Source organism: Urocampus carinirostris, chromosome 10, assembly GCF_059441175.1.
Source record: "Urocampus carinirostris isolate Australia breed hairy pipefish chromosome 10, RoL_Ucar_1.0, whole genome shotgun sequence".
Lineage (NCBI taxonomy): Eukaryota > Metazoa > Chordata > Actinopteri > Syngnathiformes > Syngnathidae > Urocampus > Urocampus carinirostris.
This window is the reverse complement of record NC_142358.1, coordinates 14,795,921-14,808,767: the sequence shown is the minus strand read 5'-3', so window position 1 is coordinate 14,808,767 and position 12,847 is coordinate 14,795,921. Positions and strand designations below refer to the sequence as shown.

General features: G+C 37.7%; 1 protein-coding gene across 5 annotated transcripts in view; it reads right to left on the bottom strand.

Moving 5' to 3' along the window:
* Positions 1-1,534: 1,534 nt before the first annotated feature.
* mcamb (melanoma cell adhesion molecule b) overlaps positions 1,535-12,847 on the bottom strand; it is a 45,814-nt gene continuing 34,501 nt past the window's right edge. Inside the window, exons 11-18 of one of the 5 annotated variants that reach the window (XM_088345749.1) lie at positions 12,487-12,614; positions 12,190-12,331; positions 11,299-11,367; positions 10,227-10,286; positions 8,452-8,493; positions 7,214-7,337; positions 3,876-3,987; positions 1,535-3,784 (exon numbers count right to left, since the gene is read on the bottom strand). In XM_088345749.1, the coding sequence (XP_088201875.1) occupies positions 3,782-3,784; positions 3,876-3,987; positions 7,214-7,337; positions 8,452-8,493; positions 10,227-10,286; positions 11,299-11,367; positions 12,190-12,331; positions 12,487-12,614 (680 nt within the window). In that variant the 3' untranslated portion in view covers positions 1,535-3,781. The remainder of the gene's footprint in view (positions 3,785-3,875; positions 3,988-7,213; positions 7,338-8,451; positions 8,494-10,226; positions 10,287-11,298; positions 11,368-12,189; positions 12,332-12,486; positions 12,615-12,847) is intronic. The other 4 variants (XM_088345750.1, XM_088345752.1, XM_088345753.1 and 1 more) reach the window with 4 other exon arrangements.

Sequence of the window (12,847 nt, the reverse complement as noted above, 5' to 3'; positions counted from 1 at the left end):
TCCAGTTTGGCATTAAACTATACAACTAAACACAGATGCATGGTTACCAAAAGTACTCAAAATAAAAACACAGATTTGAGGTGATCATTACATCATTCGTGGAAAAAATCCCCATAATAACAATTTTAATGGTGTTTGAGAAAGAATAGTTCTGTGTGTAACAGTCTAATTGTGCATGTATCCGTGGGTATGTCTGAAAAAGCATAGCTACTATGCCATAGTAGTGTGTGTTTGGGAGTATAATATGTGTGCGTGAATTTATTATTGTGTATGAGAGTATAAAAGTGTTTGCATGGTAAGTGTCTGCATGAGAGTATAGTTGTGCATGTGTGAGACTACGATGTTGTATGTGAAAGCAAGTGTGGTTTATTCCTCAAACGGTCCCTCATAAATTACCTCCAGGAGGCAACTTGCGATATTGATCTAATTCCGGGGTAAAACGGCAACAATGGTCCTTAAAAAAAGAAAATTAACGAATGAAGGGAATCCCTGTTGACAAAGTTCTTGGCGCATGCGCAACAGCATTATCGTGACTGCTGTTGGATGTAAAGCCACAAGAGGCCACTGTTGTTTTACTTAAAACGGTCATGAGGAAAAAAGACATTTGTTTAATTCATGTTTTAAAAATTAAAAATCATCAATGACGATTCGGGGAGACTGCACAGCGTTGTCAATAAAAATGTAACCAGGGTTTTTTTTTTTTTTTTTTCATTGTTTCGTTCTGGTTAACTACTTAAGTTTGATGGCACTTATCCGTTAAACAGGAAATTCCTCTCATCAGCTTCAAAGGTGAGTTGAGTTAATTGAACTGGTAAATCGAGTCATCTTTGACTCAAATGTTGATATTTTTGTCCGTAAAATGTTATGTCTCTATCCTAAACTGGTGTTGTTGTTTTTTTTGTTCATGTATTTTGCGAACAAGTTTATAAAAGATGTTTACTATATAATAGCAAACAAAACATTAGCTTAGGAATTTACCAAGAGCTTAAAGCAAAAAAATGAGCCTCAAATCTGAAAGGGTTCACCATTGAAAAACCGGTTTTACACTTTGTAAATAAAATACAAAGATAAATATTTCAGCATTAGTATATTTCAAACGATCTCAGATATTTACCAAGTGCTTAAAGCAACGGACTAGCTTGAAGGCTAGAGAGAAACCACCCCACAATTAAATTGCATTTGTTCTCCCAAATACTGTGTAAAAAAAAATACAAGTACATAACCATTTTACTGTAAATGTATGTATTGTATCTCCTTACTATTTTTGCCCAAATCATCAATATTCAAACGGACAAAAAGCTTAAACTTATATGAAAGTCTAATGTATATTAGTACATTACAAAATAATAATGAACTTTATCACAATATACATTTTTTTAAAGGATCTGTGCTACAAAACCCACCCCCCCACCACAACAAAATGTAGTTCTGTAATACTATGTGCAATATTGTGTAAACAAATGCAAATACATGTAGTAACTAATTGATCATTAGTTATTTGAAAAAAAATAATATACTCAATAAAACCAATAAATAGTCCTGAAACAACTCTTTATTTATTTTTTATTCGGTTTCATTTAAAAAAAAAAAAGGTTTCCAAAAAGGTTCTTCCATTTTCTGTCCTGGTGGGGATTTAATAACAAATCTCTTCACTAACTAATGGGGCAGGCGATGGAAGACAAATCACAAAATTTAATAGACCTTTAAATCAACTACTAACAAAGGTGAACAAGTAGTATTATGTCTAAGGAACACCATCCTAAATCCAAAACGGGGGTTGATGTCAGAGGGGACCAAATATGATTTTTATAAAATCAAACCAAGTGATCATCTCAATTTGGTATTTTAACAATGTAATGCATAAACGCCAACTGTACATATTATAAATTTCGTAAGGAAAAAAAATTATCTGTTTCCTCTTCTCCGTAGTAGTCCAGTCACATTGTCACACACAATGTTAGGGATGGGCAGGGTAATTGATAATTCAAGTTAATTATTGTTACTAAAGGTGTCTTGAGGACACAACATTCCACGTAGTAGTTTGCTGTGTTAAGTTCAATGTTCAATATCAGCACAACTGCTTCTAGCTGTGTTATTTTGCTCGATACACAATTTTGGGATGTTTCAAGAGATATTCTCCCATCTCAAAAAACTAACATAATCAATGAAATGATTAAGAATTTTCCCCATCAAGGAAAGGAAGTTAATGGCACCCCTATGTTTCATGGGAGTTTCGGGCATCTGCATTTTTGTGCCGGCCCATAACGTTCTGTTTAGTTTGTTGGTTGCACAATTGAAAATGTATTTTATTGGACTTGAATACGAAAAGGCTACCAATGTTTGTCATCGGGGAGACTATATCTCACATAGAATTTGAATACAAGCATGAAGGACCAATACTGCAATATGTAGAAATAAACATATAAATGGATAAATACCTAAAAATGTATGCCACATAAATAAATTAACACATACATAGATTACGTAATACCTAACTATATGACATAAATAATATTTACTCATTTATTTCTGCGGCATGGCAATTATTTTGTCATTTTTTAATTTCGTACTGGCTGAACTTTCCACCTATTGGTTGATCAGTGAACGAACTGATTTGTTCATCACTAACCAACCAAAAGGTTCAAAGCTCAGGCAACTGATTAACATTTTTGTAAAAACTTACACAACAAAATAAATACCGAAATAACAGCCCAAATGCATTAATAAATAAGTAATTGCCTTTATGTCGTATATTTTCATATTACGTGACTCACGATATTTTATGCGTTCATTCATTTATATGGCTTATTTTTGTATGTATTTGTTCATTCATTTATTTCTACATATGGCAGGATTGGTCCTCCATATACAAGCCTTCCTTCCCTCAAAAATTTTAGGAAGTAATGCAGTCAACAAATGATCCTTAATTTTTCACATCACAAAAATATTTTCACATTTGAGAAACACATGTGGGCTGTATGAAGACCACAAACAAATCAGTGCACTGAACAAATACAAATCACCTATCTTAACAGTAGAAAGTTTTTGCATATGTGTATATATAGTCAAAGCTCTGGGGTCTGGACATAATTTCTTTGGTGTAATATACAGTAACTATTTGAACACACCCGCACACACAAACACATAATATTCTGAATGTAAATGATCAAAGACAAACACCAAATGTTAATTCTATGTTGTCAAATCTATAATAATTTATATCTTTGCAAAAATATATTCTCTACAACAGAAGCGTAAAGACACCGGTCTAGGCCACTGCAGACTTGAAGGCAGCCAATCTGATAACACGATCCACAGGTAAATGGCTGCACCAAGAGGCAAAAATAGGTTTGAATTATCTCGGACTGAAAATGGTGACATATACAAAGGTTTTCAGTGTACAGACTTGCAGAGCGGTTGTCTCTGCTCTCCAAAAATCAAGTGTCAAAGCACTTTAAATAAGGAAATATATATACACGGATGACAAAGTATGTACACTGGAGTAAGCACTTGATCAAATGATTGTTCGGCGATAAAATGAAAAATAGTCCCTGCTCAATGGTGGCGGATCAGCAACATACGAAATAAAACAGCCAAAATTAAAACGTTGCCTTCTGACAAATGCGCAGGGATGTAATGGAGCTCAGTGTGATCCTTTTGTGGTCAGGGGCAGAGGTTTTTTTTTCTTCAATGACAGGAAAAAGAGACTGCGGTGGAAGTTTGCAGCCATCAGTGAGTCCCAGTAGTCACGTCAGAGCAGTGGCTTCCTGCTCACCGCTGTTTACTTCACAAGACAAACACACAAGCAAAGACAAATTCAACATGGTGGATAAATGGAGCACACAGAGAGTCATTTATTTGTGTGTTTTCAGTACCTGGTGGCTGGGTGACAGCTTCTCTCCGTTTACCCCCAGTAGGATGGCGTCCTCCGTGTTGTCGCTCTTCATTTCCACTACAATGTTGTCTTTGCCGGATTTCTCTTTCGTACTAAAAGACATTGCAAAGTTGCACCAAATGTCAATCACATAAGTTACCATGCAGAAAATATCCAACTAGAAAAATGTACTTTAATATAGAGGGACAATTAAAATTGAATTATACAGGGGTCGACAATTTTTTTTTAAACCTGAGCGCTCATTTTGTTCCTGATCAGCGCGAAGGGCTACCAGTTTGAAATGCATTTCGAAAATAGCAACTTATGTTATCACTATGTTGTTACGTTATTGTTATGATGATACCATTATTGTATTGTAAGAAGTAGGGTTAAAATAAGTACACTTGACCTCTAAAACATTGTCAAAGTTCTTAAAATTCACGATGTTGAGCTAATTTCAGAACCAGTCTGGTGGCTTCTCAGGTGCTTTTAAGGGGCTTCCTGGTGCCCACAGGCATCATGTTGGAGACCCCTGGATTAATAAGTATCTTTTAAGGCAGTGTTTATCAACTGGTTGGTCGGGACCTAAAAGCGGGTCATGGACCCGTTCTCAGTAGGTCGCTGGCCTTTGCCTAGGCAAAATAATGCCAAGACAAGAAAAAATAACTCGGGGTCGTTTCAACTCCTTTTAAGGACAGTGTGTAATATTGTAGTGCAAGCAAAAAAAAAACAGTATGATGATTACAAATATTGGAGATTCAAATTGACCAAACTGTAATATTTTTCTGATTTTTTTTTTCCCGGCCTTTTGCAAAGAAAGGAAGAAAAAGAAAACAACAAAAGGCAAAATCTGAAAAAAGGGGCACCAAAAAAGTAAAACAAGAGGAAAAAAGTGAAAAAAGAAAAGAATGGGGTGAAAAAGAAGAAAAGCTAAAAAATTATTTGAGATTTTAGAAGATAGTACATGGATTTTTTACTTATCATCCATTAATCTAAGAACGTATTTTTTAACCCATAGGAGTAGCTGTATGGTACACATTGTCCATTTAAGATTAGATGGTAATAATTGCATTTCACACAACAGAAAAAGATAGACCATGTTTGTTTCACAAGTTGAGCATGGCTTAAGCGAAGCGGTTTGGTATTCATAAAAAAAAATGTAGCTAATTGAGCATTAACGGGAATTTTATGACTTGAATTAGTTTTGGTTTTGTTGGTCATTTTGGGCTCCTTTCTGTTTTTTGTTTTTTTATGTGAATAGATAGATAGATACTTTATTCATCCCCGCAGGGAAATTCACACTCCAGCAGCATCCCAGCTGGATAACAAAACAATAATAAAGCAAAAAGAATACAATACACAAATAGCCACTGTGACGTGTTGATACCCAATGTAGCGTGTTATATAGAGTATCTAGATAGTGCTACACAGAATACACACTGCAATAAAAATACGGTAATATGCAATGTGGGGGGTGTGGTTTAATGTGGGCCTTTACTCCGCCGGGTGGAGTTAAAGAGCCTCATGGCATGAGGAAGAAATATCTCCTCAGTCTGTCCCTGGTACAAGACTGTGACAGCAGTATGTCACTGAAGCTGCTCTTCTGTCTGGAGATAATGCTGTGTAGTGGATGAGATGAATTATCCATGATTGACCGCAGCTTTCTCAGCTACTGTTGTCAGGCTGTCCAGCTCTGTGCCCAAAACAGAGCTCGCTTTCCTCACCAGTTTATTGCGACGAGAGGCATCCTTCTTCTTGACGCTGCCTCCCCAACACGCTGCTGCATAGAAGAGGGCGCTTGCCACAACAGTCTTATAGAATATTTTTAGGAGCTTTTTGCAGATGTTGAAGGACGCCAGCCTTCTGAGGAAGTACCGTCGGCTTTGACCTTTCCTGCATAGAGCTTCTGTGTTGGCAGTCCAGTCCAGTTTTATTATCCAGCTGCACACCCAGGTATTTGTAGGTCTGAACAAATTTTACACATTCTCCTTTGATAGTTACAGAAACCGGGTGAGTTCAAGTTCTCCTGATGTCCACCACCATCTCTCTGGTCTTGGTAATGTTCAGGTGCAGGTGGTTTGCATTGCTCCATTGGACAAAGTCCTGAGTCAATTTCATGTACTCCTCCTCCTGCCCACTTCTGATACATTCCACGATCGCAGTGTCATCAGCAAACCTTTGCACGTGGCAGGACTCAGAGTTGTACTGAAAGTCCGATGTATACAGAATGAATAGGAACGGAGAGAGCACGGTCCCCTGCGGAGATCCTGTGCTGCTAACCACAGTGTCCGATGTACAGCCCCCCTGTTTCACATACTGCGGTCTGCCTGTCAGGTAGTCCGTAATCCATTCTACCAGGTATGAGCTAACTCCCATCTCTGTCAGAGGCTGTATGGTATTGAAGGCACTGGAGAAGTCCAAAAATGTAATCCTCACAGCCCCCTTAGCACTATCCAGGTGAGAGAGGGATCGGTGAAGCATGTAGACTATAGCATCCTCCACTCCCACTTTCTCCTGGTAAGCAAATTGCAGAGGGTCGATGGCGTGACGGACCTGTAGCCTCAGGTGGTGCAGCAGCAACCGCTCCATGGTTTTCATCCCATGTGATGTCAGGGCGACCGGCCTGAAGTCGTTCCTCAGGTCTTGATTTCTGTCCACTATCTCTGCTTTAATCTTACCAATCCTTTGATTAAAATATTAAAATTAAAATAAAATGTATTGTGCAACTTGTCCAGTTTGCCACTAGGACGCAGTATCATCGCGTCCCACTCAAAGTGCACTTTTGCAGTAAAATGCTTAATATCTACTGATACATATTTTGGCTTTTGCTAACGTAGTCATTTCAGACATGCTTTGTTTATCATCATCCTGCTAAACAAGCAAAACTGATGTGCTTATTTTAAAACAAGGACAAAGAGGCCCAGAGACGGTTTCATCCCCAAGGCCATCACCACCCTAAACAAGTGCACTAAACTGGAAAAAATATATATCGTTCCCATTCATATAATATTATTTATTGACTTATTTTGGAATTGTTTTGCTGGTATATGTTATTGCACTATTTTTCACTGCACTATTGTTTTGTTGCAATATTTTGTCATTGTTATGATGCACTTTCAAACAGTCTTTAATCAATGGCTTGTAAATATTTTTGCCTTTTTATCCAGACATTCTTTTTTATCTTATTTTTCTATATAAGCCTATCACATGTTTATCCTTGAGTGCGATGTCTTATCTCGCCGTAAACAACGTTGTTATCAATGACAAAGACAATTCTAATTCTAAATCTGCATTGGTGAAAATAAAAGAGACTGTTGAGTTATGAAAATTTCCACTTACAGGTCCTGCTTGCCTGAGCGACCACAGATCTTTCCTTTCTTGTAAAGAAAGTAGAGCACGCTTCCCAAGATGGCCAGAAGCAGGATACCGATGATGATGACTGCAATGATCACGCCGCTTCCCTCTGGTGGAGAAGACACAAGGACAAGGTCAGTATGGGTGGAAAAACAAAAAAAAGAGTTGGTCCAGGTGCAGGGTGGGTTGAGGCCGGACTGTGTAGCATGCCGCAGCGTGGAGGGATGTCGTCGGAATAGACCTTTTCACCGTGATGTCATATCTACTTCTGAGTGGCAAAATACCGTATTTACCGGGACTATAAGTCGCACATAAAAACTCTAAATTGGCCCCAAAAATGTAAAGTGCACCCTATAATCCGTGCGCCTTATAAAGAATATTTTTGTCTATGGTAACATTTTGTACAAAATTAAGTACTCTTGTCTGAATTGTTAAATTATACTGATATGTTAACTATTCTGCCTTTAAGAAACATACAAAGTGGTCTTTGAGTGACCTCTCGTGGTGTGTTAATTGTTGCTAAATTTAACATTAGCGGTGAAACCAGATGTCATAATTTTAGTTTATGTTTTTGAAATATTATGGTTAACATTAACCCTTATGTTGTGTTGGGTTCTCCAGTGAACCATTTCAATGTTATAAACTGTAATAACTGATGTATCTCAGGGGCCATAACATAAATTACAATAGGGTTATGGGTGCCTGTGATATAATTTTTAGGATGTTGTATTAACTATATTGAGCAATACTCCTTTCTTTTTGCTGATCAGGACTGTCCGACCCCAGGTAAAAAATAAACACGCTAACGGTTAGTGGCGCCAATTCCTAACACAACATGAGTGTTAAATTGATTAATTTTGTGTTGTTTCAATTCCATGCTCATATAGTCCAGTGTCCCTTATATATGAAGAATATATCACAAAAGGCTATGTTTGGGTGTTGCGCCTTATGATCTGGTGCGCCTTGTATTGATGAACTACACTAGTTGTTTTGTCACACTATCAATATTTTTGCCACCCTGAAGTATCTTTGTGCCTATAAAAAGGTCTATCAAGCACAGATTTTTTTTATAACTTGGCAACCTAAAGAGAAAAAGGAAGTGGAAACATTTCCAAGTGGTAGAAACTTAAAAGTGTGCTGATGCAAGCAAGGAACAGTGGCATTGATTGGTCAGGAGAGAGAAAGCAGAAAGCCGACCTTTGAAAGTATCCTACTGTACAAACCTTTCCTGATTTTCTTTGGTGGAATAGCTGTTGCTGCTTTGACTGGGAAAAACCACATGAATACAATTATCAGTCGGAGTCGAGGCTTAATTGAATAACTCTTGCTGAAAGATCACACACACACATCTAAATGCACTGCTTACAATTTTATGAAATGATAGAGAGGCTTAGAACCCGGGGAAAACATGCGATAACGGCCAGCAGCGATAGCGCCCTACTTAATCACGTTTAAGTGACACTTGGCAAGAACCAGAAACCGGAAGTTTTTCCTCTGAGGGCCCTTGAAATATCAAAAACACATTTTGCCCAACTAAGAGGAGGAGTGGTCCCCTTTTGGTTGTCAGGCGACTTTGTGAGAATATTTTAGGTGTCAGCTGCTTCTTGCCACACTAGTCTACTGAATGCCATCACAACTTTATACTCATTAGAATCCTAAAACATACTTATTGTATTTGTCTTTATTTAAACAGCTATTATTATATTTTACAGTCGTGAATCAAGTCATCTGTGCTACTTAAGGGCCCATTTGAGGCTAAGTGGTTTTAACAAGTCTCACGGTCATACTCATGTAATGTTGAATTTAGCCACAGTATAAGTATCTTTACAATAGCCTTTGGACCACACTGCATATTTCACTCTAGTTTATACTAATACTATAGCCGATCCTGATGCAAAGTAATATTTATTCAAACTTAATTGTGATTTACATGTTTTGCCCTTTAAGAAAAAAACCACAAATCTGCCCTAGGGAAGGAAGTGCATGTCTAATGTTCAACCTCTCGCTGCAGTAGTAAGTTCACTTTCTTATATAGATTATCTTCAAAGGCACATTGTTTTTTGTTGTGCGGCTCCTAGTGGTTAAAAAACCTTGTTCATTGAAAAAAATACTTATTTAAAATATAAGCAAAAGTTCAGGAACTATCTTTTTAAACCATACAGACATGCATGTTTTAAAATACTCGTAGGTTGTAAATTTTGCATTTTTGTCCACATCATGAGCCTTACCGAGAGGAAACTGACATAATTATCCAACATCCTTCTGCTACAGGTTGGGCCAAGATATAAAAACATGGTGACGTTTGGTCACTTTGAGTCTCTAGTTTGAATTCTTCCTTGTGCTTTTCACCAGTAGTTTTCGGTTACACTAAAAAATACAGCACCGTCTAGTGGTCAAATAATACACACTGTCCCTTTGAATGATATTTGCTGAAAAATCCTGATATTTTTTTCTTAAGTGTATTCAATTAACTTCATCCTACATCTTTACAACGTTGAACAGGTTTGGGGTTTTTTGCCAGATGTTAATAAAAAAACAATGTAAACTGGAGACTAAAATGAAACGTTAAATGTTCAAACTACTGAAAATGCAAGGTACTCCATCTTCCCTATTTTTACAGTATGCTGTTATACATATAAATGGTGACGCTGTCAACCCAGCGTCAGTTGGCGGGGAAGACAGTATAAAAATAGGGGCTGTTTTGAATAAGGCAGACTTTTTCCACATCACGCTGCCATAGCTGATTTTTAAATTTGACTGGCAACTAGTACTGCTTATAATACTGCTTGTTTCTGTTTTCAATGTTGACACCTGCAAATAAGATTGCATTGGATGCCAGAGTTGTTACTATTTCTCACTGTTCGTCATTTTTACTATATCCACCGTTTACATTTTGTGTTATGAAGGGATTTTTCTTTGTCTTCCTTGCAAGTTTATAATTCCTTATTTTAAGAGTCTTCTAAACTATAAACTTATCACAGAGCAACTGCAGCCTTACCTGTGGAAGAAGAAATAGTGCCTGTGCGAGTGATGGGAGCTGATTCTGTGGTGTGCACAGCTGAAATAAGGTAAGGGTCACACAGGGGATTTCGCAGCGTGTTAGCATACAGGAGGGGGACACAACAATAGTGACACAATAGACGCGTTAGCACAGCCTAAGAAGAAATAACGGATGTGACACAGACCAGAGGGACACAGTGGGTAGGGGGTTTCAAGTCTCAAGTGATTCTCAACCAAAGAGCGCCATTGGGATTGCAATTGCCATGAAAATAGTACAGTGAGATGACCGGAAGAATTTTTATTTCATGTGCATTTAGATTGAAAAAAAACCCGTGGGATGATTCTCTTTGATAAAACTGAGCAGTGAATATAAATTGGGTGCACTTTTCATTGCTGAATCCATATAAATGGCTACAAAAGTAAACCCGCATGTGACACAAAACTAACCATTGCTACAAAAACTACTATTTGCAGTCATGTCAAACATTAGAAGAGCTTCATTATTATATATATATATATATATATATATATATATATATATATATGTAAAAATTTTGTCTTGCTGTCGGTCACCCCTCTTGAGAGATATGACCAAGGTAGATAGATAGATATATAGATAGATAGATAGATAGATAGATAAATTATAAATAGCAATACTTTTAAAAGAGTCTTTATTTTCTGGTGTCTATATTGTTTTTTAATATTAGTTGGTTCTCAAGTGTTTCAACTACATGTATTAGTAATGATAATAATAATATCAATTCATCAAATATCAATAGAATGACTGAACAAGAGAGGTTTTTAATCTAATTATATTTTAAGGTGATGAAGACGTGCAAATCATTAATATATAATTATACATTAATTTTCCGGTAGTTGCGTGATTTGTTTAGCACAATACTTTGCTAATATTAAATTTGCTGCAGTAAAATTGACTGCATTTTTCCTACATGGCGCAATTTAATTGTAATACGATTCTTAAAAACAACAAATATTAAGAAAATGCATTTCATGTCCCATCCATGTGTGTGTTTAAATATATGAGCGAGAGAGAGCAACTGTAGCCTTACCTTTGAATGCAGAACGAGTGCTTGTGCTAGTGGTGCTAGTGGTGGTAGCAGTTGTTGTGGTGTGTACAGCTGAAATAAGGTAAGGCGCAGGAGGGAGCAGGAGGACACAACAATAGTGACACACAATCAACACACTAGCACAGCCTAGACAGAAATAACGGATATTACAAAGACCAGAGGAACATTGGGGCGGGATTTATTTCGATGCTTTGGGGAAATGCAAAGTTGATCGACATGATCTGATTGGTTTGACAACGAAAGGAATCCATTGGAATCAAAAGTAATCGGTTTGTCGTCAGCTAATTGTAACAAAAGTATCCATACATCCATCATCTGCACCGCTTATCCTCAGTAGGGTCCCGGGGGTTCTGGAGCCCATCCCAGCTATCGCCCGGCAGGGGGCATGGCACTCCCTGAACTGGTTTCCAGCCAGACGCAGGGTGCACAGAGACAGACAATTCACTCGCTTATTCACACTTAGGGACAATTTGGACCAACCAATTACCCTGATATGCATGTTTTTGGAATGTGAGAGAAAACCGGAGTGCCCGGAGGAAACCCACGCAAGCACGGAGAGAACATGCAAACTCCGCACAGAAAGGCTGGTAGCTGGATTTGATCCTATGACCTCAGAACTGTGCCCCGGATGCATTAACCACTCAGCCGCCGTTCTGCCCTAACAAAGGTATTCTTAGTAGTATTGGATGGTAATTGAATGGAATCATATTGCATCATAATCAGAGGGAATCTTTCAACATTTCATTGTGTACAATTAAGAAGCAATCACATTGGTTTGTCTATTATCCCATCGTAATCAAAAGAAGGAAATAACACTGGGTGAAGGTTTGACCACTGTCTCAGTGGAGGCAACAAACTCGAGGAGGTACTCACTGGCTTTGATGTTAAAAGTTTGCGCAGCGACGCCGTACTCGTTAGAAGCATTACAGAAGGCAGTCAGGTCGGACGTAACCTCAAAGCTCATCACGCTGTGAACGCCGCCATCGGTCACGGTTTCCGACTTGGTCTCTAGGACCTGCAATGACACAATAATCAATCTGACAGTTTATATAGACCCCATGCTGTATAGACAAATTTATGAGTCACACCTGAATTGAAAGAGACATTTTTAACAACATGTTTTATGTATCATATATAATTGTATACTATACTAAGTACGGTACAAAGTACCTTTCCATCAGGAGTGGTCCAAATAACACTGGGAGCCGGGAACCCTCGCACATGGCAATCCAGTTCCACTGTGTTGGCCACACTCTCCTCAAAATCTGTGTGATCTGGTTTAATAATCTCCGGTGCACCTGAACAGCAAATGGTACCATTAAAAAGTTTGCAAATTTTACACAATTATTATTAAAGATGTGTCAAGCAATGTATTCTATAGTTTATGGGAAAAATCCACGATCCAGTGCAAATAGGAAGATAAAACTAAGTAAAAAAATATTTCACACCTTCTCAAATTATCTTTTGATTTGTGACCCACGACTGATTAATTGATTCGATTTTTCATTCTCTGTTGATAATCCCGTATCCG